This window comes from Vanacampus margaritifer, chromosome 2 (genome assembly GCF_051991255.1).
Source record: "Vanacampus margaritifer isolate UIUO_Vmar chromosome 2, RoL_Vmar_1.0, whole genome shotgun sequence".
NCBI classification, from domain to species: domain Eukaryota; kingdom Metazoa; phylum Chordata; class Actinopteri; order Syngnathiformes; family Syngnathidae; genus Vanacampus; species Vanacampus margaritifer.
The window spans coordinates 16,479,423-16,505,261 of record NC_135433.1 but is presented as its reverse complement, the minus strand read 5'-3'; the positions used below and the strand labels follow the sequence as shown (position 1 = coordinate 16,505,261).

Sequence of the window (25,839 nt, the reverse complement as noted above, 5' to 3'; positions counted from 1 at the left end):
GTGTGTCTTATTCAGGAGGAGACGCCTCTCTTCCTTGCGGCTCGCGAGGGAAGCTGCGAGGCCATCAAAGTTCTGCTGGCTCACTTTGCCAACCGCGAGATCACGGACCACATGGACAGGCTGCCCCGAGACATCGCGCAGGAGCGCATGCACCACGACATCGTGCAGCTCCTGGACGAGTACAACACTGTGAGGAGCCCCCAGGGCCACGGCGGGCCCGGACTCCACCTCTCCAGCGGTCACACCCTGTCGCCCCTCATGTGCCCGCCCAGCGCCTTTCTTCCCAGTTTGAAGACCACCCCGCAAGGCAAGAAGAACCGCCGGCCGGGGGCGAAGGTCTCCGGACTCGCAGGCCAGCACGCCGGCGGCCTGAAGGACTCGGCCAAGGCCCGCAACAAGAAGCTGACCTTGGACATGCAGAGCGCCCTGCTGGAGAGCTCGGTCACCCTCTCGCCGGTGGACTCGCTGGACTCGCCCCACGGGGGCGCCAGCAACGCCGGCTACATCACCAACCCCACGTCCCCGGTGGCCATGCCGTCCCCGGGGCTCTTCCACACGTCCATGTCGGTCCCGAGCACGCCCATGGTGCACGCCGGGATGCTGGACGGCGGCGGCCCCTTCGCCGTTTCTCTGGCGCAGCTCAACGACCTGAGCAACGGCGGCATGGCCCTGCAGGGCCGCGTGTCCATGGCGGACGTGGGCCACGGCTACGTGCTGAGTCCGTCGGGCCAGATGGGGATCAACATGGGCCTGGTGAGCCCGGTCAGCGTGCCCTTCGACTGGCATGCCCGGGCGCCCGCCCCCCAGTGCGGTCAGCAGGTGGTCAACCTGGTGCAGAGCATGCAGCCGGCGCAGCAGCAGAACATGCTGCTGCACCAGCAGCAGATGTACCGCGGCGCCATGTTGCAACCCACGCCCGTCACCTCCACGCCCAGCGTCAGCCCCATCAAGCTGCCCTCCATCAGCGAGCAGCAGATCATGAGCCACTCCATAAGCGGCCAGCAGAATCTGGCCCGCATGGCGTCATCCACGCCCCCCACGCCGCAGACCTCCCAAGCCCCGCAGCCGCCGCCCTTCTTCCAGCAGCCCGCTCCGCAGGCCCCGCCGGGCGTCACCATCGCCCCGCCCGCCCAAGCCCCGGCCCCCCAGCCGGGCTCGGCGGAGGATTACCCCACCCCGCCCTCGCAGCACAGCTACACGTCGGCGCTCGACGCCACGCCCAAGCATTACCTGCACCTGCCCACCGAGCACCCCTACCTGACCCCCTCGCCCGAGTCGCCCGAGCCCTGGTCAAGCCCCTCCCCTCAGTGCGTGTCCGACTGGTCGGACTCCACGCCCAGCCCCGCCGTCGCCGGCTCTGCCCAGACCCAAATTCCCCAAATCCCCGAGGCCAACAAAAAGATGCAGGTGTTTACTTAAAGATGCCGTTTATGTGTCAGCCTGTTTCCAAGATTGTTCATTGGATTTGGATTGACTTGTTGTTGAAGCCGAGTTCATGTTTGATGTTTGTGAACGGCTTGTTAGACGCAGTAAAGTGAAAACGTGTGTTGTCTGAAAAAAAAAACAAGCAGACAATTGAATGAAGTAATTCTGTCACAGATGGACTTTATTATTAAGAAAAAAGTATATGAAGAAAACCAAGTCTTTTATTTCAAAAGACTTTGGGATCCTCTCCTGAAAACTAACATTTAAAAGTAGATCAAATCTGAAGGGAATTCATTTATTTTTATTTATTGTTTGTACTTTTTGTAGGTATTTTCACACTCATTTTTTTAGTTCCAGGCAAAAAAAAAAAAAAGTGCCACCATCTTTCATTTGATTTCAAAGTTGCCTAATTTAATTTATCCTTCAGGCCTGCTCAAAACCTCTCCTGATATTTATTCAGGCCCGCTCAAACGTTGCATGGAGATTCGCTCCATTTCCCATTGGAAACAATTGTGCTTTTTCTTTTGAGTTTTAAGAATATAGATGAGTGTGTCCCTAGCACTTCAAGTGGTGATTGCCAAATGAGCCACACAATGGATATTTATATGACAGGAATGGAATTGAAAGCACATCTGCTGTCTAATGATGGCCTTAAAAAAAAATTAACAAACCTTCCGCCACTGAATTATTTTTTTTAGTTTTTCTTGTTACAATTTTAAGAGAATTTCAACTTGTTTTTCCTTTAAAATCAGCCTGTCACTGCCTGTATTTTGTTTTGTATCCTTGTTTCATTGTTTAATAAATGCATTCCTTTTTTTAATTCACCTCAGATGTACTAAGCTATGCTCACCAGCTGCTATATTTTTTGTCTCCATTATTCCTCCCTGCAAGTTTCAATATTTTTCATACTGTTGGTGTGCCATTGCCTCTCTTGGGATTGGGCGGACCCGCATCCTAAGAGGAGTGTTTCAAGAGACTGAAGAAAGGAACGCTACCATGTAGTGCTGCACCTTTTTGCTTTTGACGCCTTACGAGGATGGATGACGCGCCCGCTAAGCCAAGCGCTTTTTGTATGTGTTTGTTTTGGAGGGTTTTACCCATCAGCCTTGAGATGTGATTTAAACATAAAGAAAAAATACAATTTTATATTCTTTCCATCACATTGTGAACACGAGTGGCGCACCACTCCAGTAGCAAATACTACTACTACTACTACTTTTACTACTACTACTAGTTTTTTTTTATTGTTGTGTCCTGTTCCACTCCGACTTGATTTGTAACTTGTTTTTTGTTTGATTCATTTTTCGAGGTTTTATAAATATATATATTAAGTAACTTGCCTGCCAGTTTTTCCTACCAGGTCGCACTGAGTGTTTGTACATTTCAACTTTTCGACGTTTTCTGTGTGTACATATGTTTGTTACCTGGTAGATCTTTTTGCTTGAAAAGTCTTATGTTTCTAAAATGATTGTTATGTACTAAAAAGGACACAAATAAAATGTACTTCATTTAGCATAATTGTGAGCGTGTGACTTTTATTTCTCCAGGTCTTGATTTAATTTTGTGTTTCTCGTTTACCATTAACAGGCTCTAATTAAAAATAATACGAATCAAATTATATTTAAAAATACCGCAAAACGTTTTTAGTCATCTAATTCAGTAAATAAATTCCAAATATTAACAATACACATATAATGATGGCAATTAAAATCATCTGAAATGGACACCAATTTAAATGATTGTTAAAAGATTTGCTTGAGGGCTAGAACATTGTAAATTGAGTTTTACAATTAAGCTTTTAAATGTTTTCAGTTCTGTGTGAAATGTAAATGGAAAAAAAAGAGTTGAATAAAACTAAGAAGACAATTTTTTTCCCCTTGAAATTACGAAGCATATCTGATTTGTTTAGAGTTGATTTTCACCTAGGGTGTGGCGAGAAATAATGTGAGTGCAGGAAATTATCCAATTTCCCTTTATTTGTCTGATAATTATCTAAATCTATCTATTGCAGTGACATAGTAACTGACAACACTTAAACTATTTTCATTTCGATGGCAGAAAGCACAATTTAAAAAGTGTATGTCATGTCTCCCTGTGAGTATATCAGCTTTCTTATCAGTTCAAAAGGCCACATCAAGAGAAAACCCTTATGATTTCCATACTCATACTTTTTGTGACATTTCTGTTTGGTTGTGTGCCATGACATTTTTGTAAAGTACCTGAAGGTTTAGATTTGTATTACTACCACATCACTCAATGGGATCTTTCAGACTTTTTATTGAGGTGAGTTTGGCTTTACTTTGATTTTTACAAGAATGGCATTTACAGTGACAATATCACCCCAAAAAATGCGAGTGACAATATAGTCAATACAAGGAACTTGACTTTTCTTTTGACAATGTGTTTGTTATTGACAATTCCGAGCTTACGTCACAAGTCAAAATGGCAATCAACTCCGAGAAAGGAAGCTCTCCGCTCATTGAAAAGCATTGGACTTTGGATCGTTTTAATTTGATTTGTGAGGATTATTTTTGACTTGAAAATGTGATAAAATGTTGTTTGACTCCTATAACAATATGCCTGGTTTGAATTATAGTCACAGGCAACAGCAATACAATACGCCGTTTGTTTTCACTGTCTAAAGGAAGTATTTGTGTTGCGTTGCATTGGAGGAAGTATCAGAGATGCTTGGATGTTCGGAATTGTCAATTTAAGTTGTACTAGGAGTTGTTACTCAATCAAAATCGAGTATTGCTCCTGACGTTGATCACATTGCGGTGTCCCCAATGAAATGGCTAGTGACAGGACAACTGCACTTTTGAAACAAAACAAAAATCTATCACCATCTAGTGGACATTTAATGCTCTACATACTATTCAATGCATCCACTGATGCTCACTCACCAGGATGTTGTCTATTGAATACAGTGGTGCCTTGAGATGCAGCTGATGTTTTGCTTTGAATTGTGAGCAAAAAATTCAAGCTACAAGTACTGTCTGTAGGCCTACAGTGAATTCAACTCACTTTACAACAACAAGAAGCAGTTTAGCATATTCTTCAAAGAAGACGCTTCATTTCAAGCTTTTTATGCCATGCCAGTGGAAGTTAACTGTCAAACGAAACAAAACAAATCAACTTTGCTAACACATAATGCAACAGGGAAAAGACGGGCCAATGGATAGTAATAGTAGTTGTGGTATTATGGCCCTTTCAGAAACGGATTTTCGAACACAAACAGTCCCGCACTACAAGTAGACGGAAAATATAATAGTCACAGGTCATATTTTCTTTATCTTTCTTCTGCGAAAAACAATAGTGTACCGTCTGAATCACTTACAATAGTTGTGAAAGTCTTCTTCGTTTGTGTCTTCAAGACAGTATTATACTGCCTCCAGTGGCCAAACTGTTCTTTACATACTGTCTAATGATTGTATTTCTATATATTTTATAGAGTGCAGTGCTACTTTCTCATTTAAAAAAAAATAATACATAGGCTACAAAAAAAAGTGGTTTTGTTTTGTGGACAAAGACTTGATCGGATTTCCATTCATTTCAATGGGGAAAGATTATTTAAAAAGCAAGTGTTCAAATTTACAAGTCACATCTCAAGGCACCACTTGTACTTTACTGTTACTGGTGTACTACAGTAGTGAGTTGTTGGCATCTGTGCACGTCTGCTTGTTTATTGTCTCTAGGTGGGCAAACAGTGAAAACGCACGTACTCAGGCACATGCAAACACACTTTGGGGGACCACGTATGGTGAGTGAAATTATACTGCTATGCTAGCTGCGCACTGACACTTATGCTAACATACACACTCCTGTATTCAGGCAATGCTGTCATTTACATTCACGTTTACAGCGTACTCTTAAAAAATAAAGCCTATTTTGCCATCTGTACATTTGCATACATTATCAGTATCTTGTCACTGTACAATCAAACCAACAAATGTACACTTTGGAGGCTTATTACAGCTAAAAGCTGCAAGCAATGGTACTTTCTTTGTCCTGAGCAAGCAGCACATTAGTGTGACATTCAAAACGTTGCTTCACACGCCTCACTGTTGTGCGTCTGCGGGTTTAACTAGCATCAGTGGCGTAAAGAAGCTCATTGTCATGTGTTCATGCTAGGCTATATGCATTAGTTCACATATACAGTTAGCTACTAGCAAAGAGTGAGTCGGCTTTCAGCTATTAATCTACAACATGATGCATAAATCTATCAGCAAATGTGTTTGAAATGGAAGTAAAACATCAGCATTTTTACACCATCATGGTCCTCTATACATGTAGTCTATGGGCTTTCACACCAGTAATCGTTTGTTTCCCCCCTTGGTGCCTCTCATTTGCAAATTAAGTTCCAAATGAATTATGGTACAGTTCAATTCAGCGGATAGATTTTCCCAAGTTATGGCCCAAATGAAGTGCAGCAGGACATCAATTCGAGAAGGTAGCAGTTTATTTTTGAAATGGACCAATTTTACAAACACATCAACTGATTTTTAACTCGAACTACTGGTGTGAAAGGACCATTGTTAGAGCGTGTGTATGTTTGTATGTACCGGTAAGCGTCGCCACCAGATTGTCCCCCCCCCCACCCCCCCCTTAATAGCTAGACAAAATGTAACAAGCAAAACGGATGCAAGTAGAGCTCGTATGGTGGACACCTCATTATCAATCAGTATCATGACAGTCTGAAGCCCTGTGCTGAATAACAGGTAGATATGGTACTGCAATCGGCAAAGCTGCGATCTACTATTAATGCAGTATGGTCTTCCTGAACCACGTATACATGTGACATTCTTTATACATAATGCACTGCCTTTACTCGAGCTTTTAGGCTTAGAATACACAATACACAAACCTAAGCCCCGCTTGCAATCGTTATGTTCATGCTCTTCCAACAGATCTTATTTAGTTTGGCTTTTTTTTTTCAAAAACAAGCCGGAATTTTTGGTTTGCATGGACACATTGTGAGCTAGGATGTCACCAGATTGTCGGCTAAAGGTGCAGATTTTACATGGTCCATATACGGTAGGATATCGGCAACCTCAAATGGGCTCAGAAAATAGTACAATTCTGATTGATTTTTCCTGGGTCCAAATGCCTTCTGATGAAGCTTTTGTGGTTACTTGAGGGGGGTCAAGCTTGCTCAGATGAGGCACTTCAGTATTTCACCCTGCAGGACAGTGTGAGACTTGCATGTGGAGGGGCTTGAACTTCGCAAAATACAACTTTGTACAGCACCAGGCATTGCATCCCAACTAAACTGGGGTTTAAAAAAAAACATGACAAAAGAAGAAATGAAAGAATTGGAACACCTAAGCCGGTGGTTGTTTTTGTCCTCAGTCCTCAATTTCTTGTGGGTTTAACATAATGTGATACTTTTTTTCCCTCTGGGAGGCCTGTATGGTAACTAGTTGGGATGGCCAATTGATCATATGTTATATGATATGATGTATTATATCATAATAGAGACCAGCTTAGATTCCAGCCTCTTTTTCCTATTGGGCCTGGATTTATTTTCCACTCTAAGAGACTCAGGAAATTTTGATTGCAGCCAGGTCATCATTGCAAGAGAATCTGTTCTGAATTGCATGACCTGGATGAAAAAACATTTTGTACTTTTGTGTTGTTGTTGTTGTTGTTGTTGAGACTTTCAGTTTGCCACTGTCGATTACTCGTGTGATTTGTTTGGCATACTTTTTACACCGTTGCTCTTCAAGATGCAACCCAACCGTTTTGTATCCATTTTGGGATTGCCCGAGACTAGCTATGGGGGAACAGGCGGGGAATCAAACCAAGAGTGTCTGCAGCTCCTTTAGGCAGGCAACTACAATAGTGAGGTCACGGTGGCTTGCTGCTACTGTACGTGGGGAGATTTATTACGTGCCATAGTACTCTTGTTTCTGACAATTTTTTAAATGATCATGTCAGGTCAGTTTGCAGTTGATTGCCAGATAATCCCATCTGTGAGTACCACACAATCAGATCCAGCCCCTCTGTAATTTCTGCCTCATCCAGGTGCTCCATGGGCACCCAATGAGCCGCGATGGAGTTAGATCATTTCCTGGAAGGTATGCCATGGCCATGAAGGTTTCTTACTTGAGAAAGCAATGGTTTGATGCAGAGCCATCACATCGGTATAATATTTTCCTCACGATACCAAGGGAGTCCACTAGTCCAGGATGTCTGAGGTCATTTCTTAATGTTTATAAAGCAAGACTAGGAACACCAGGACTCTAATGGCTGGCTGTATATATCTGTAATGCCAAATACTCTGCTCCATGGTCTCTATTATCTCTATTACTCTCTAGATCTGGTGACTTCATAGGCACTCGCCACAAGAGTGGATCTCACTGCTAAGGTAAATCAACCTGTCCACCCACAGATTCAGGGAAGGGGATAGTATCCCAAAACTAATTGAATCTCTTGCTTTTGGTCTTCAACCAGTACACCAGAGAGGATTCCTATGACAGCAACAAGCATTTTAGTCCTAGACCTCACAGAATGACCCAACAACATCCAAGCTATGCAGGTAATGAACAGTGAGAGAGTGTGAATGCATGCCTGATGAAAACAAATCTGACCACAACTCAATTTATCAAGGTCAGGGCTTGTTAGGATGCAGGGTCCGAAAATATCCATTCGAAAAACCCAACAACGAGTGCTGTGCATTTAAATGATTGATTGGATGACATGGATTACAATACTTAAAAATGTGTGTGTGGGGGGGGGGGGGGTTGTATAATTGACGGGCTACACTATCACTAGTCCACTGTTCAGATCATGGCCATCCCTACTAATTAGCACGCATTAACTAGCATTCTTATGTTGATACCTTTGACTTTGCAGTTTCTTGGCCCGTTAATCAACTTTGATGGTAGCCAAACCCACAAGTCATACCCTCACAGGGACTGCCAATATAATAAAAAGACTCAACGCAAAGACATGTAATGTATGAAAGTCCTTCCCAAAGTCACTGTCCCATTGGTCCCACGTGTGGTTTATTAGCTTAGCCGCTCCTGAACTCCTCGTCAATTTCGGGCAGCATCTTTTTTTCCCGTCTCAAGGTCTCAGTGAGGGGACGGGAGCTGCTGGGTGACTCCAGGTGTTTGGGTTCGTTGGTGCGGTAGGTGCCCTTCTGCTGGTACGCATACACGTAGATGCTATACAAGCCCGCCAGTAGTAGAAGCAGCGCCAGGATGACGATGACTGTGGGATAGAAATAGCGGTAATAGAAGGAGATAAGCACCATTCGACAGACAGATACTCTTGTGAGGGGCAATAGTGCATACTTTTCGATATATCAGCGCTTTTGATCAGCCAAAATGTATTCACTGTGAATTTAATGGTAACACTGGCATATGCTCTCTCGTTGGCTTCCTCTTGTCTTATATTGAATACCCTGCACAATAATGTGATTACATTTGATGTCCTTTCTGTTTGTCTGTACTTTGTTCTTTCGATTGAATTTGTGACCCCCAGTGGCCATATTCCCCTTTTGACTTTTTTTATCCATCCATCCATCCATCCATCATCTGAACTGCTTATCTTAGTTTAATTTAAATCTAATCAGTAAATTATTCATTAAGAAAGAAAGAAAGAAAGAAAGAAAAATAGGAATAGTCAATTCGCTAATTCCACGATCATGTCCTCTTGTATTCCAGGCATCGGATAGCCTTTGTTGGGATGCCTGCTCTAATCTTTGACGATGACGTTATGCATTAGTATAATACCTCTCAATCTGAGCAGTGGTCGGTCACTGGTGATGCATTAATCTGCAGTGTCTATCAATGAATAGCAGTAAGATGATGAGCCGTAAACTATGCCCAGAGCAGACTAAACTGAACTGATCCGGTAAAGGTCTCAGACATGGATCGACTGGGGGAGTTGGCACAGTCTGTCTCCACATTGGTAATACAATGATGACAGGCACTGAGTTTCTAAAGTGAAAGAAGCTGACACTAAGGTTCAGTAATGAGAAAGATATAAGCATACAGTATTGCATCGGAGAATAAAATGTGACGTTTTGATTAAGATCCATTATGAATTTATAGAATATGAAAAACTGTTACTTAACAACCATTTTTGGCCAGTCACTGTTTCATTAATCTTTTATCCCTTTGACAAAAATACATAAATTTGCAATAAATTGAAGGAGCTGCCCTTTTTGGCCCAATTTTAAGTTTTATTTAATTGATTTTTTTTTTAGATCAAGTATAGGAGATCAAAATCCTAATAGCATGAAGGACTCACCTATTATCCAGAAAAGACCAAGGTCATCATGGATGTATATATAATCTGAAAGGCAGATATGCACAATAAGAACTGAAATATAGTGTATTTTTTACAGTTTACTCCTGTATTTGGGTGTGAACTGATATTACCATACCTATAGTGGTAAACCAGGGATCTACTTCCCATGGGACATAACCCAGAACTGGAGGGAAGGCGCCGCAGTTGGACTCAGAGATGTCACCTTTCGTTGTCACCGGCGGGTCCGTTTCATTCGGCCGGAAAAGAGCCTTTAGAGGGGCGTAGACGTTGTATCTCACCCCAGAAATGCAGCCAATGAAGCCTGGAGTATTATGCTTCTGTATTTCGTAGTCGATGTCGCCAACCTCTGATACACACAGCATGGTCAAAATACAGTATTTTAAAATAAGAACAGAACCTGTATGTTCTTTGCATGGAAATTAGATATGTACCAATCACTTTGCCCAAGAACATGGACTTTGGAGAGTCAAATCTTGCATCCTCCACTAAAGTTATCTTTTCAACAATGGGCTCCATAAAATCCACCTGTAGAGACAGATATTTATACATTTTATCTGGATTTGAGACAACCAAGCTACAATTGTAGATCTGTATTTCAGCCGAAGAAGTAGTTCTTGACATTAAACTCAGTTGTCGAAGAATAGAAGTATCATTTCGAATCTTTCAGGGTCTTGGGAATGATATAATTTTAAATAGATCCAAAGTTGCACTGTTTTATTCAGATGTTTGTAGGGTGGGAGGACCGAAAGCATTGACCTGTGTTTTGATGGTCCTGTTGTGTCTGGTGATGTTGATATAATGTGGGTATCCGTCTGCAAGGTTACGGCGGGTCAGCTCATACTTGTGTGTGATGAGTCCCAGTTTATACCTCAGATCCACGCTGCCTGTGTAGAGAAAGTCAGTAGATGGCATTGGCGTACATTGATGTACATTACGCGATGAACGGCCTTGTCGCATGCGGCCCCTACCGTCGCTTTTGAGTACGACGGCAATGTAGTCGTGGACAAAGGAGCTTATATAGAGCAGCACGGCCGGTTTGTAGATGGTGCTGAAGCTAAACTCTATGTCATCCGCCGTATCGTTATAGCCCAAGCTGAAATTGTCATAATGCGGGTCGATCCAGTTGGCCCAAGCTGCTTCGTCGGATATTGGCTTCTTCCGTACGGTGTACTTCAGCCAGGAGCCAAGCTCAAAGTAGGCACCAATGTCTTAAACGAGAACAACGTAAGAAGCGAATCAGCTTAATGCCGTTTCAGATCATTGTCCCAATAACTCACCTTTATGGCAGTAAAACCCATCAAACGCAGTGTTGTTGCAGTCACAGGTGTAGGAAGCATAGCTCTCAATGCACTGGCCACTGTTACGGCAAGGTATGGTGGCATTGAGACACTGGCCCGTACAGTTCCTCCTGATACCTTTTTCTTCATCGACTTTCCCTTCCAAATCCAGAGGAACCCCATTCAGTCGTAACCCTCTGAGACAACCCAGGAAGGGTTTTTGGGTACGGTTACGTGAACCTGATGTAAGACAATGATTATGCAACTTCCTTCTGGGATCTTTAAGGGATCAGTCATTTTTTAGTCACCTACCTACAACAAGAGGATTTGTAAAGTTCATGGTAACAAACGTCTGACTGGGGAAACGTTTGACAGTCCAAGGCTGGTAGTCAACCTTTATCCGAGCCAATTTCACATTAATCTCAGCCTGGACAAAGTGCCACTCATTATCATTGAGTGGCACAGGGGAACGTAGTGTTATATTCTGGATGCCATCTCCCACCATGAAGACGAATACAAGATTATGGGTTGCTGGAAATTTGAAAGAAAGGGTCACAAAACCAATCCAATAAGGAGAATAGGTCACTGCTGTTTGAACTCACTGTTGAGCTCTATTCGGATAAAGTTTTTGAGGTGGTCGTCTGAGTTCTCCAAGAAGACTGAGTCATATCTATATGTTTTGAAGTGGAACGAGATGTCAGCGCTGGAGCCTGGTTTGAAGGTGGGGAAAGTTATGTTGGCAGGTTTGGTGAAGGATATAGTGTTCCAGATGTTTCCTGCAAAAAGTGAAATGTTAGTGAGACAAACAAACTCAAATATTTCAAAAAGTAAACCATAAGCGTGGAGCTCACTATCGCCATGGCAGCGGAGAGGTCCTACTGTGAACTGTGCTTCTGAGCCAGTCCTGTTGGTGTCGCCAATCACCACCCTCCTGACAGGAAGATGGTCCCTAAAGTCCAAGTAGCCCTTATCGGAGTACCTGAAGGTTAACAATGACCATGTTGATACCTTTTTTTTTGGTGGGTTGGTTTATTGAATATATAAACATAGAAAAACATAAAACACGTTACAAGTATAAAATATAAATTGAAGTAAAAAAGAAAAAACAAGAAAAGAAAAGAGTTTACATGTTCAAAAGGGTGTAGGAAGTGTTCACGTCAGTGTTACACACCGCAGAAACATTATGCCCTTTGCTCACCATTGTCTATAGTCTGCATCACAGTTGCATTGATACTTGGGGTCAACGCAGGTCTGGTTGATGGCGCAGCCACACTTTTGGACCTCTCTGAACGTTCCTCCCCAGTAATAGTGACTCTCATTATTGCGACCAATCCAGTAACCAAAAGGTCTTCCATCTGAACCAGAGAGAGTGTCAGCACACTAATCCTCACTTTTGATTCCCACAGTTTATTAGGCAGACTCACTAGGCGTGTTGAGGAAGCGGGACTTGTAGCATGAATAGTCGACCCACTGCTCACAGTACAAAGAGGTGTTGGCCAGGGCGGTGACTTCATCCCAGGATGCGTTCCAGTAGTTGACGTTACCAATGTACGGCTTGTCAATTGAACTCCCTGTCACCTTGGTACCATCCACGCGGTCGTGCAAAATCACAGTCCAAGCTTTGTATGCTGGATGGGTTCCAAACGTCACAAGGAAGAGAAAGATCATAGTGAACATGTTGATTTGACAAGGCTGAAACGTGATGTAAATCTTGCAGTCTTGCTTACACTTCATTTTACAGTATACTTCGAATGGCTTTAGTGGTCCACTCAGATCCGGATCAATAGTGTAGTTTCCGGACCAGTACTTTCCACTGAGTCTGTAGGCCTCGCATGACTCTTTATACACAGCTGTGAGGGTTGAAATAATTCATATCATTCTAAATGGCTTTGTCTTCAAAAACGGGATCAAATTAGAGAGGTCAATACTTACACATGTGACACACTTCCCCTTTATAACCGGTGTTTTCACATAAACAAATGAAGTCATCCCACGACTGTATGCATCTGCCTTCATGTTCACATGGATTGGGAGTACATCTGTAAAACACAATGTATTTTTCCATGCACTATACATTAGGGGCAACATGACTATTAAGGGATGCTCCCCACCTGTCAGTGATACCACATGTTCCCAACAAGAGTTCAGCGTAGCGCCCCCACTGTCGCTGCAAGATAATGTCTATGTCGAGCTGTTCATTGTCTATGAAGATATGCTGCATGCAACCGTGAAAGCGGTTTAGCTTGGTCTCACACTTCCTGATGGTGTTGTTGGTTTTTGGACAGCCTGAGTAAAAGAAAACCAATAGATGAATAATAGAGTTTAGATTTTGTTTGTGAGTCGATCTTGGTTATTAGTTCACCTCCAAAGAAGTAGCGGTCCCCGGTACGTATTGTGAAGGGGTTGGTGATCTTCAATGGGGAACCCTCCTCTTCATCAATTGTGAGAGTGAGGAGGTTATCTCTGGCAGCCAAATCAACTGAATGCCAGTAACCATCATTGAGCCTGTAACCTAGACACAGGACAAAAGTCTGTCAGATCATGGATTCTCACCACCGGTTTTTCCGTTGATTGCGATAAGTCCACCTGCGGCAAACTGCAGTTTCTTCTTGCCAGGCTGAAAGATGGTGACGTTGATCTGTCCCTCGCTAAGGCCGAGCTCCAGGGCGCCAAGGTCGTCAGCGAAGCGTGTGAACATGAGCAGACCCGTGTAGTCCCACGAACGGAACTTGAACTTTACAAACATGCGTGGCCTTCTGAAGTAGCCCGGCACTTGTAGGTAGTTGTTAGGTCCGGCAAAGGTCATTGGTTTGAGAAGAATGTCCCGGCAACCAAAATGCAACTTTTTCTGTGAGGGAAAAAATATATATCTCCAAATCAATCTACTATGCTATTCCACAGTGAGTAGATAGTCTGGACAGAATTCTGTACTTTTCTTGGTATGAGAATGTCCGCTTCTTCCTGCTTAGCCTTATAGATGATGTTGACGTCGTTAATGAAGACATTCTCCAGGCAGCCACGGAAATTCGGGGTGGTGGGGAGGTGAGGCATTTTAGGCTCGATTACACCACCAACATACAACTAAAAGACAAATGCAAAGAACTAAAACAATTTGCTCCAGGTGTCTTAACCTGTGGGCAGTATTTTATTTTGAAATGGCTTGGTCAGAACCAACAAAAAGCCCAAAGCGGGTCACAATACCGCCTAGGGGTTAAGATGCTTACTAACCAAAGATGCTGTCTTACCTTGTTGTCCAGATCCAGGTAGCTAAATTCTCCATTACAGATGGCCGTCACCGTCTGGCTGTCTACTGTGAAGTTCACCTGGCGTCCTGAGCGCTTGATGGTGACATAATGCCAGTGTAGGTTGTCGAGAAGGCTGCCAGCTACCAGAGTGGTTCGACCGTCTGTTTTGTGTATAACGCTACTTCCTGAAACAAATCAATAAAGGGGAAATTAGCTGAGGACTGACGACATGGCTGTGATCTCAAATCAGTCTGTACCCAGGCTGATGTGTAGGTAAAGTCGACCCCTCTTAAGCTCAAGGGTGAAGAGGTCTCCCTGAACTCCATCACTGTGTAAAAGCACACCATCCTGCTCCAGAGTTTTGAAGTTTATGGAAATGTGGTCATTTAGCGTGCGGGCCCTTTTCCCGGGGTACATATAAACCACCGAGTCGTCCCCGTTGTACTGCAGCACATAGGAATCTAGGGGAATGGGGCACATTTTGACCAAAGACTTAGAGTATCTGTTTTCTACACATATAAAGTTATTTTTGCACAAAATCCCACCAATTTCCCATGAGAACAAACACAACAGTTACGACGCAGAATTTATCTTTTACCATAATGGCATCCAAACAGCTCTAGCCTCACACCAATCTTCCCTCCGTTCTCTGTGTTCCATGCTAGAGGAAGCAGGCGAATGTGTTTAGCTGTAAAGGCGTAATGGAAGACATTCCGCTTCACCTGATAGTAATTCCAGTTCCCAGGCAAAGTCTGCAAACAGACAAGGGGGAGTGTTATTGAGTCACAGTCTTATTAAGACACTGGTGTGACAAAGTGGCGATGAGATGAGATTTGTCAGTCTTAGAGATAATGCGCTTGCTTTTAATCCAGTGAAAATGACAAGAAACACAGTAAAACACTCCCTGACTGCAGAATTGGTTGTAATGAGTATACAGTGAATTGTAGGCAGTTTTGTGCAAGTGCCTTGGAACTATATCCACTCTTGCTCATTTCTGCATGATGTTCAGCTTTTATTTGAATTAGCTGACTAAAAGGGGATCATTTCCTTGAGATCTTGTTGGAAGCCTCACACTTGAGGTAATGATAGTCTGGATCAGGCTTGCCGGAGTCCTGCAGGCTTTCGATGTTTCCGTCCTCCAACACAGCTGATTCTATAGATCAGGATCGTCATCAGGCTTCTGCAGAACTTGCTGGTGAGCTGATTATATGAATCAGCTGTGTTGGAGGACGGAAACATCTGAAACATACAGGACCTCGGCTCTCGAGGACGAGGACTGCGGAAGCCTGGTCTAGATGCTGAGATGAATGAAGTGGTCAGCCATGCGTCTGCGGTAATGCAGCCACTATCCTATACTGTCGAGTTAACAAGAAGATCAAGCCAGAGACCAAACTGTCACTTTAAAAAAAATGATTATGTTGGGTCAGTGCCAAAGGTCACAGGTCCTTCATATCAAAAGGTACCAATTTAGCTTGGGCATTCATTATGAATGCCTTGTGGGCATTAAGTGTCAAAGATAAAGTTCTTGCCGTAGACCACAATGGAGGGCTGAGGCCTTGGTATGCCTTGGTTTCAACCCTGATTGAACTAGATGAGGTGTTCCTTTGGACAGGGATCCCTGCTTGGAAGGGCCCAGACCTAGGTGATTAGCGTGAAATGGATGCTTGAGTATGACTTACAATACATTTACACAATGACCCAGTAAAAACGTCTAATCTTGTCCACCCAGTCAGCAACCAGGGATTTAACGCCCCCCTTCTGTGGCACCCACCGAGTTGCCTCCTTTCATGATATATGGTGTCCATGAGTCCGGCCTGTCCCCGTAGAGGAGGGTGTACTTAGTGACCCAGTCATACGAGTTGAAGGTGCCTTGGGTGGCAATGGCTCTTAGGCGGTATTTTCTGCCCAGGTCCACCTGCAGCCATGGCTGCCGATCCCTGGGCGAGGGTGACCAGCCGCTGCTGCCTACGAGGATATTAATACTTCACTAAGATTCATATCTCATAGTCATTCATTAGGAACACTACGCCACAAACTTACCATACAACTTGGCGAAACCAGCAGAGTAGAGAAAGTTATATCTGGAGGAGGCCAGGAAGGAGGAGGCGTAGAGGCCAGACACCAATGGGTCCACACATTCTTCTATGAAAAAAAGTTAGGATTGGGGGAAAAAGGAAAAGGAATTTGTGTGTTGCACACATCGCTCCCAGAACATTATAAATGAGAACATTAACATTAATGGAAGTCACTTTGGCGCCGCACGAAAAGAGGAGACGTTTTGGATTTTATTTTTATTCGGAATTTTTTTATTTATTTTTGCTTGTGAGCTAAAAATTGTAATACACAACCACATACACAACCACATATTGCAAGAAAATGTGGACACCTCTGATAACTAGATGAATCAGTCATTCAATCCATGGGATTTAAATTGCTCGGTGTTTGGCAAGTAATTCACATCACATCCTTTCATTTGCATGTAAGTTTTCACTGCTGCTGTCCTGTCCTATCCCGTCCTGTCTTATTTAGACTCGACCCGTCCCCTACTCACAGGGTGTAGCACTGCCTGGCTTGTTGCTTCTATCCTGTACTGGTAAAACCCCCGTTGCCCTGTTACATCCTGTCCTGTCCTATTTGCTCCCTTCCTGACACGGTGTAGCACGGTCACTGCTTCTGTCCTATGCTGCCCTGTCCTGTCCTACCTTGTCCTGTCCCATTTGCTACTCCTCTCGTCTAATTACTCCTCCTGTCCTGTCCTGAACCCCGTTCTATATGATACTCGCCACATCTCATAGGCTGTAGCAATGTCAGACTCACTGCCGGTACTCTTGTCCTATTTGTTGCTACTTGTCGCATCAATTCGTCACTGACAGTTGTACTGCATTTTGTTGTAATGTTGTATTCTGTTGTTGTCACACATTGATTTTCTTCTCTATTGAACTTTTTTTTGTCTCACAGCTAACTTGTCTCAGGTCCAATGGCAAATTTGAATGCAGTGAATCACATTTTTCAGGAAATATAAAAATGGCTGGGGTTTGGATTTACTATTGTAGAGTTAAATGCCTGATCGCTTTCTGTCAAAATCTTTTTCACGTTGTGTCAAGGTGAGTTGCTGTTCTGGCTATTAAAAGCGTCCATCCTTCTTCCTCGTGTCGCTTGTGTCACAGTATTGGATAAATGTCCCACACCTTGAGAAGCCATTGCGCAAATGCAAAAAGGGAGGATCCGAGCATTGTTCAGTGTTTTTCCCCTCAAGGACACCCCCGGGTGGTCGAGTCGTGGCGGGCAAGGTTAATGTGACCTTCTTGCTGTGCCTGCATCATCTGACTGAGCTCATACAGTATTAGTGCACAACCCAAGCCAGTACCAGAATATTCTCAAAGAGGAAATCGGCATTGCTTCTAATGGAAGACGTATCGATTGGCTTTAATACCTTCAGAAGTACCAAAAGGGAAGCAACTATTTCCTCTGCTGCACTCTATAAAAGCTCTGCATTTCACTGTAGGGCGTTGTCAAGTTACAAACTTGAAGCTTGTGTGGAGCCTGCGAGGTGTCCCCCAAATCATCCTCCCTTTCCCCTGCGCCTATTACAAATTCATCAGCAAACGTCTGTGGCATGGAAACAGTGTGGCCACATTTAGAGCGCCAGCTCTATTTGTGCTGACTCATCGGTCTTTTGTATGAGTGTGGGACAGGCCCACCGAGCTGACACATCTCTCCTGCAGCAGTGCGATGCAGAGAGCAAGAGGGGGAGGAGGATGGGCGGGAGGTAACTTCTCCCCAGTCTAACTGACCTGTGATGCTGTTGTCACAATTGGTACTGTTGACAGCCTTATAGTCACTACAGTATATGTACTTTTGTACATTGCTTTTCTAGTACTGTGCACACTGCAGGCAGCCTGCCAATTTACAATAGCCGGCTTTCCCAAGTCACTATAGACACCAGTCAATATAGGCCCCTTTGCCATCACAATAGGCGCTATGTTGAAGTGAGGGGAGTAACTTCATTTACACAGACCGTAGCCTGTCCAATATAAAAGTAGTGCTTTGCCACAGTCATTTGAAAACTGTAGACAATTATGAACCTAAAAACCTAAATAGGCACTTTAACCTGTCTTACTACACACTAGGGGTGTTTTAAAAAAAAATCGATTCGGCAATTTATCGTGATATTGCAATTCTCGAATCGATTCGATATGTGGCCGAATCGATGTTTAAATATATTTTTTTATGGCAATATTCAACAAAACGTCTTACATGGGGTTAGGGTTCACACGTTAAGCATGGAAGAAAGTTATATTAATGGAACATTAATCCTTAATATTTTGTTTCAATGCTGTTCAAACATGAAACAGATAGCAACAGATTGTTTGTTAAATACAGTGGATCACAGTTATAAGCCTGAAGTTTTAGATAAATAAGCACATTTTCATACAAACCTCACAGTGTGTATGGTAAAGTTTACTCATTAGTATTTTCTAAATTTGAGTAAAAAACAATGCAATAATCAATTTATATATTTGTATCGGTAATAATCGATATCAAATCAAATCGTGATATGGATGAAATCGACAGGTTCTAGGCAATTCACACCCCTACTACACACTATAGGTACTGTAGGCAACTTTTTTTTAAACTTTTGATACTATAGACAAATTTGAGCTACTATGGGGATATTTTCTAGTCACTCTTAGTTGGCACTATACTGTATGCAGTCTTTCTCATTATTGCATATCATTTAGAAGACCCTTTAGCCAGGCCAGGCAGCTTTTCTCAGTCATGATAGACACCAGTCACTGCCGGCCATATGTGCAGGCTTGTAGCCTTCAAACCACTACTGATCCTATCGGCACCCTTTCTGGGTACTTTAGGATGCCTTTCTTGCCACTATGGGTGCTATAGTCACTATAGGCAAATTTGCCAAAACACTCCACGTTCACAATTGGCACTCCAGACCCATTGCAATCACAATAGACACTATTGGCAGTCTTTTTAGTCATATACAGCATTATCGGAAGCACTTCTAGTCACTATTTTCAGCACTATAGGCTCTTTTTAGTCACTTTTGGCTTGATAGGCGGCCCTTCTCATCACTTGGGCATGATCTGCAACATTTGTTGTTACTTCTTGTATAGGCAATATGTCACTATGGACAGTCATCGATTAACATTGGCAATATAGGCAGGCCTACTAATCACAAAGGGCAGTTTAGCCTTTGTAGTCACTATGGGGAGACTTGCTAGCCACTAGTTGGCACTATATATTGTCTCTTTTATCAGTCACAGTAGATGCTGTAGGGATCCTTTCGTGTCACTACTAACTCTATAGGCACTTTCTTTTAACCGCTGGTGCTGCAGAGCACATAATACCATTGAATTTTCAACGAGCGTATCTCCACACGTATACAGTGGCCCATCCTGGACTTCCACTTAGTGTTAGAACTTCCACTCAATGCAAGTACAGTACATCGATTCATAAAGCAAGGTGGTTCATTCAAAGCAAGCAGGGACCAACTGTACATTTAAAATTGGCATGCAAATGTAGTCAAAACAACACTGACTGCAAGATTATTTTAATATTCCAATTCTCAAACACGTGACTGGTGCCCATCCCTCGTCGCGCACCCTCACCTCTCTCATTGCAAAACTACTGAGTCATGGCAAGCATGCTGCATAAACCTCCCTGATTCCACCCTCACTTTGACACTTATATACATTTGATCAATTTGAATATGTAAATGCAGAAAACGACAGTCATCTTCAGCCACTAAATTGTCAATGAACAGCTCCTAGGGGGATCCTTGACCCTCTCCCCAGGGTAGGCTATTTGATTGACAGGTAATGCCTCCCTCCAAAAAGTGCTGCAGTGGGCTGGTCCCGTCAGGGTTGCTGAGCCGTGATCTCTCAAGCCTCAATTTCAACGTCTTATTACAATCTCGCTTCAGTGTCAACACACACGCTTACATTCCCTATATGTTCGGCACAGCCGCATCGGCTCTGCAGCGTTATCCTTGTGGTGCAAGTTGAGGCTGCGCCGGGCACAAACTTGCGTGCAGGGTGAAAGCACTGCAATGCAGACAGTCCCGTTCGTGCTCACCTTAATTCTGCGGGACCGTCTGACGCTGTTTCCACCTCGCGGTCTGCGTGCACGCAAACAGCACGAAACGACCGACTGCAATCCCAAATGGTTTTGCAAGAAAATAATGCATTGAAATGTTTATACTAGGGAGCCATGCTTTCTTCATGACAATGTGCCCTTCAAGGATTCCAATGCAGAAGCAAAATGTCCTTCACCGTTTCGTTTATACGTGCAACTTTTTGGACAGAATACGGGGGGGAAATGCAAATGAAACAACAAAAAGAAGACACATTTACTGCATGGCAAGACTTACGTGACGAGCAGCGTCGCACAGCCAAATACAGGAAGCATAAAGTCACTATTTTGCAAGTCATCCTTCACTTTAGGGCGCCTTTTCCCCGCATCGAAAATGTTAATTAGTCGCTAGAATATCCCCGCAGCGTGCTCTTCTCACCGCATCCTCGCCTTTCCCCCCCACGCCAAGCCAACTTTAACTCCTCCAACTCCTCTTCTTCCCGGGCAGCATCTACCGGTGCGGGCACGCGCATGCGATGCTGGTGCTGAGGCTGCGACCGTCCGAGAACGCGCACCTCCTTCGTTCCCCTCAATAATGCGAATGGTTCAACGTTGTGATGCTAAAGCACGTTTTGTAAGAGCACAGCGGGTGTTTGTAGGCAAAAAGAAGAAGAAGAAGTTTCCCTATAGTTGCTGGAGAGTAGGCTATAGCTGAATCCTTTCCAAAATAGCTTCTTCACCAAAAAAAAAAAAAAAAAAAACTCTTCTTGAGAGACTTTTAACAACAATAACAAAATCCCTTTAAAAATAATCCATCAGGCCTCTTACATCATCAGGCACAAAAGATGCTTCCCACCGCTTGTCTGATATTTCATATCTCAGTTTGGCACAATTCCTGCTTTTAAGCCGGTCAAATCATGTCGTGTTTGGTGAGTGCGTCTAGGAAATGGGCCCAGAAAGAGGTCTGGGCATCCTTGCGTGCAGGCTGGTCACCGGCGACCTTGCCCAGGTACAATGTCCGGCCGCCAACGTTCCAGAACAGGTTAGGATAATAATGATGATGATGCCAGCTGCTGTGCCTGATTTTGTGGACCGAGGCAGGACGGGAGGGAGGGGGAGACTTATAGGGGGATTTACGGTGATGCAAAACAAAATAGGAGGGGAAAAAAAATAAAAACAGCTTTGGGATTAAGAAGTGGGTTTATGGGACGTGAGTGTCTGTGAGATTGAATGCACAGTGTGTGTGGATTTGCTCCTGTTTTCAATCAAATCAGATTGTTTGTAAGCTCCCTTAACACCCCCCCCCCCCCCCCCCCCCACACACACACACACACACACCCCTCCTTCACATTCTCAGACTGGATGATAAACGATTCATGGTTGGAAAAAAATGAGATACTCGCTTATGTTAGTCACACTATGTCAAATATAGTATAAATAAATAGTTGGGTTTTGTGCAGAAACTCCTCTTTATCATTAGAGATAAATAAAAACACAACATTACGTGGCCAACTGATTTGAAACAGTCCTTACTATCAAATGAATGGCCATTTTGTGGTATTCAAAATGAATGTGGGCCAAATCCTTACACACCCACTACGTCATAGCAAATTGTCAAAATTAGGGTTGGGCGAGTGCCGATACCAGATATCGGTGTACCAGGTACCTGGCCTTATTTCTAGGTATCGGCAGGGCTTGAATGGCACAAAAATATCCACCCTGGCATTTTGACTTAGGCCCAGCCCGACTCTTGCCTAACATGTAGTTCTGCCACTGATGTTTATTGGTGATGTTTCAGTTTGTTATCTACTGTATATTTGAAATGGATTAACGGACTGGTCCTTCTAAATTGTGGGCCAATCTCTTATGGTAAAATATAGGAAAATGATCATTAAAAAGCACTGCATCAGCCCCAAAAGAGGCTGGCCCACCAGGCATCATCCCTGTATGCCAGATGGCCAGTCCAGCCCTGGGTATTGGTACTCACAAAGGTGGCCAATAGTGTACCAGTATAGGCCCTCTTATAGTAGTGGCCCTCTTTTATGATCAAGAACTAGAAATGTGAAATTAGAAAAATAGAAAAATGACATTAATTTCATGCAATTTGAAGGAAAAATGCTATATTAGGTCTTTCTTTAAAATGATGTCATTGTTTTGGGGAAAATATGTATGAAAAGTACTAGTGGTGTCGGTATTTTGTATCGGTGACTACACAGCATGCTCTTCCCACATCCCACATTAGCTGGCAGGCTTAAAAAATGATTTAATGTTGCCCATATTTCTAGGCCGTTTCTGATTGAGTTTCATTTGGGTGAATTTCCTATAATGAGCCGTGGAATGGCTGACTTCCTTAACTCTCTCTTCTCACAGTTGATACTTAAGGCCCTTCATTGAATAGGTCCCACATGACATTTTGCTTTGGGCTCAAATGTGTATGCTGCAACAAAAGACCACTAGATGTCAGCCTTGTCTATCCTTGCTTCACTTTGGTGCCACTTGGGACACACTCGGTGTGCTGCCAGTACTCCAACATATGACTTAGTAACAATTCATTCATTCATGTAGTAAAAAACAAACGAGCATGTTTAAATTAAAACATGCCTGGCGGTCATGTGTACTCCGAAGCACTTGCTTATTTTGCACACAAACACAAATGGAGCTTGTTTCTCACCAGATAGTGCTTCAGTCTGCCCCCATTCTAGTTGTGTGCGTTTTCCATAGGGGTGTGCTCTGGGTAATACACACACACAAGGAGACACAGTCTGCACCTACACGTCCAACCGAGGGCAACGCCTACGGGTCATAGCTCGTGCCCAGATGTTTCCATGTGATAGTTATGCTGATCTGTTATCATGGCTGAGCGCAACTTGTCATGAAGATGGATGGAGGAACCTTCAGCTGCCTTACGTGTGTGTGTGGGATCAACTCAAAACACAGGCAGATAACGCTGACAGAAGCCTGTTGGGAAACTTAGGAATTCAGCAGCGTTCTCGGCGGGATGAGTGTTTATGTTGGCCGGCTCCCATGAGAACCTGCTGTCACGGCTTCCTGACGGTGGCCGTAAACAGAGCTGTGACAGCAGCCGGCCTGCTGATGTCCACGCACTGCCTGGGCCTCCTGCCGGGGTGCTGGGATCCCTGCCGCCCAGGGCGGGACGTGCGGTCCTCCCACTCAGGCCCCAGGGTTGGCTCAACCACTGCATCAGCTGTTTGACCTCTCACATTTTGGATGCGACAATCCTTTGGAATTTTGTTGATATTTAAACCTGATCTGATATAGTTTTGTGCCAGGGTTCTGGTCCAATTCAGGCTTTCAGGACTGTACTTCTTTAGCTAGCATGATTTACTTTTGTGGAGATTGTTAGTGTCCAGTAGGAGATCATATCAATTTCTAGGTAACTGTGTGTGTGTCCCTTTTCTAGGAATGTTCCCAGAATATACAACAGTCAATGTTACTAAAACAAAAATGTTACCACCCTCATGGTAAGAAAACAGCCCACTTAAAGTAAAATGCTCTCGACATGGGTTGAGGGTGGACTATTCTGACGCCCTTGTCACATGCCATCCTTTCCAAACATAAGCCATGTCCCACATGGGTACAACTAGTTCTATTGGGTTAAGTAACCTGTACACAAAAATGCCGTGTATGCTACTAGATTTCCTGACCCACTCGCTGCGTAGCTGTGGATTTTGATCAGAATTGGTTACTTTTACCCAAGGTTGGTCTAGCCATATTGACCCAGCAGATTGGGGTAAAATGGGATTTGGGCAGGCTGACAAGCTGAAGCTTGTCGCCATAATTGGGACACAGTTTTGTTGTGTATGTAAATGAATACATCCTTTGAAAACCCACAAACAGTTGGTGCGTTATGTCATGAGGGTAACACTGTCAAAAATGTGCCAAACATATACAAGGGACTTGCAATGTTGATCTGAGAAATTGTTGGTCATAAAATTAGTATCGTTTATTTACCAAATTGTAGTCTTCTTGGTAGCCTTGACTCACTATGGGTTGTCTTTACCCCTTGTTGGATCAAAATCTTGCCCTAACTTCTTCTTTTCCTTTCGGCTTTTCCCTTCAGGGGTCGCGACAGCGAATCAGTTGCCTCCATCTAACCCTGTCCTCTGCATCCTCTGCATCCTCTGCTCTCACACCAACTACCTTCATGTCCTCTTTAACTAGATCCACAAACCTCCTCTTTGGTCTTCCTCTAGACCTTCTGCCTGGCATTTATCTGACTATCTCTCCTCTGGACATGTCCAAACCATCTGAGTCTGGCCTCTCTAACTTTATCTCCAAAGCCTCTAACATGTGTTGTCCCTCTGATGTACTCATTCATGATTCTATCCAACCTGGTCACTCCCAAAGAGAACCTCAGCATCTTCATCTCTGCCACCTCCAGCTCTGCCTCCTGTCTTTTCCTCAGTGGCACTGTCTCTCCAGACCAAACAACATCGCTGGTCTCACCACAGTTTTATAAACCTTTCCTTTCATTTTAGCTGAAACGCTTCTATCACACATCACAGCTGACACTTTTCTCCACCCGTTCCAGCCTGCCTGCACATGCTTCATCACTTCTTTTCCATACTCTCCATTGCTCTGGACTTGGTCTCTTCTCCCTGTAACCTCACTCTTCCACTTGGGTCCCTCCCATTCACACATAGATACACTGTCTTGCTAAGACTAACATTCATTCCCCTCCTTTCCAGGGCAAACCTCCACGCCTCTAGCTTCCACCCGTTCCCTGCTTTCACTACAGATCACAATGTCATCTGCAAACATCATAGTCCAACATCTAACCTCATCTGTCATCCTGTCCATTACCATAGCAAACAAGAAGGGGCTCAGAGCTGATCCCTGATGTAGTCCCACCTCCACTTTGAACTCCTCCGCCACACCTACAGCACACCTCACCACTGTCTTACAGTCCTCATACATGTCTTGCACCACTTCAACATACTTCTCTGCCACTCCAGACTTCCTTATACAAAACCACAGTTCCTCTCTGGGCACCCTGTCGTAAGCTTTCTCCAGATCTACAAAGACACAATGTAGCTCCTTCTGACCTTTTCTGTACTTCTCTATCAACATCCTCAAAGCAAATACTGCATCTGTGGTACTCTTTTTTTTTGGTGGGGGGGGGGGGTGCATGAAACCATCCTGCTGCTCACAAATGTTCACATCTGCCCTCAGTCTAGCTTCAACTACTCTTTCCCATAGCTTCATTGTGTGGCTCATCAGCTTTATTCCTCTGTAGTTGCCACAACTCTGCACGTCTCCCTTGTTCTTAAAAATGGGCACTAGCACACTTCTCCTTCATTCCTCGGGCATCTTCACACCACCTAAGATCCTGTTGAACAACCCAGTCAGAAATTCAGGCTCATCACTCTATCTGACACTCCTTTTACCTCCAGGACGTTCCTAACAAACTCCTCCTTCACGATAACTCCTACTCCATTTCTTTACCTATCTACACCATGATAGAATAACTTGAACCCTGCTCCTAAACTTCTAACTTT

General features: G+C 43.9%; 2 protein-coding genes across 3 annotated transcripts in view; one reads left to right on the top strand and one right to left on the bottom strand.

Annotated features, from left to right (window-relative positions):
• The window catches only part of notch3 (notch receptor 3), a 40,448-nt gene extending 37,505 nt beyond the window's left edge, over positions 1-2,943 (top strand). For both annotated transcript variants that reach the window (XM_077557547.1, XM_077557548.1), the window contains exon 33: positions 16-2,943. In XM_077557547.1, coding sequence (XP_077413673.1) covers positions 16-1,419 — 1,404 coding nt within the window. In that variant the 3' untranslated portion in view covers positions 1,420-2,943. The remainder of the gene's footprint in view (positions 1-15) is intronic.
• A 742-nt stretch (positions 2,944-3,685) lies between these two features.
• cntnap1 (contactin associated protein 1) lies at positions 3,686-21,393 on the bottom strand. Its single transcript, XM_077558435.1, has 24 exons — positions 20,619-21,393; positions 16,268-16,369; positions 15,999-16,192; positions 14,826-14,979; positions 14,485-14,688; positions 14,228-14,412; positions 13,914-14,063; positions 13,569-13,830; positions 13,345-13,494; positions 13,094-13,268; positions 12,915-13,021; positions 12,710-12,832; positions 12,407-12,610; positions 12,181-12,337; positions 11,834-11,961; positions 11,585-11,758; positions 11,295-11,513; positions 10,983-11,222; positions 10,674-10,913; positions 10,462-10,589; positions 10,137-10,230; positions 9,821-10,051; positions 9,685-9,729; positions 3,686-8,640 (listed from the first exon to the last, which is right to left on the bottom strand). Exons 1-24 carry the CDS (start codon positions 20,677-20,679, stop codon positions 8,441-8,443), a joined length of 3,927 nt encoding a protein of 1,308 aa, XP_077414561.1. The 5' UTR covers positions 20,680-21,393; the 3' UTR covers positions 3,686-8,440.
• Positions 21,394-25,839: the final 4,446 nt, after the last annotated feature.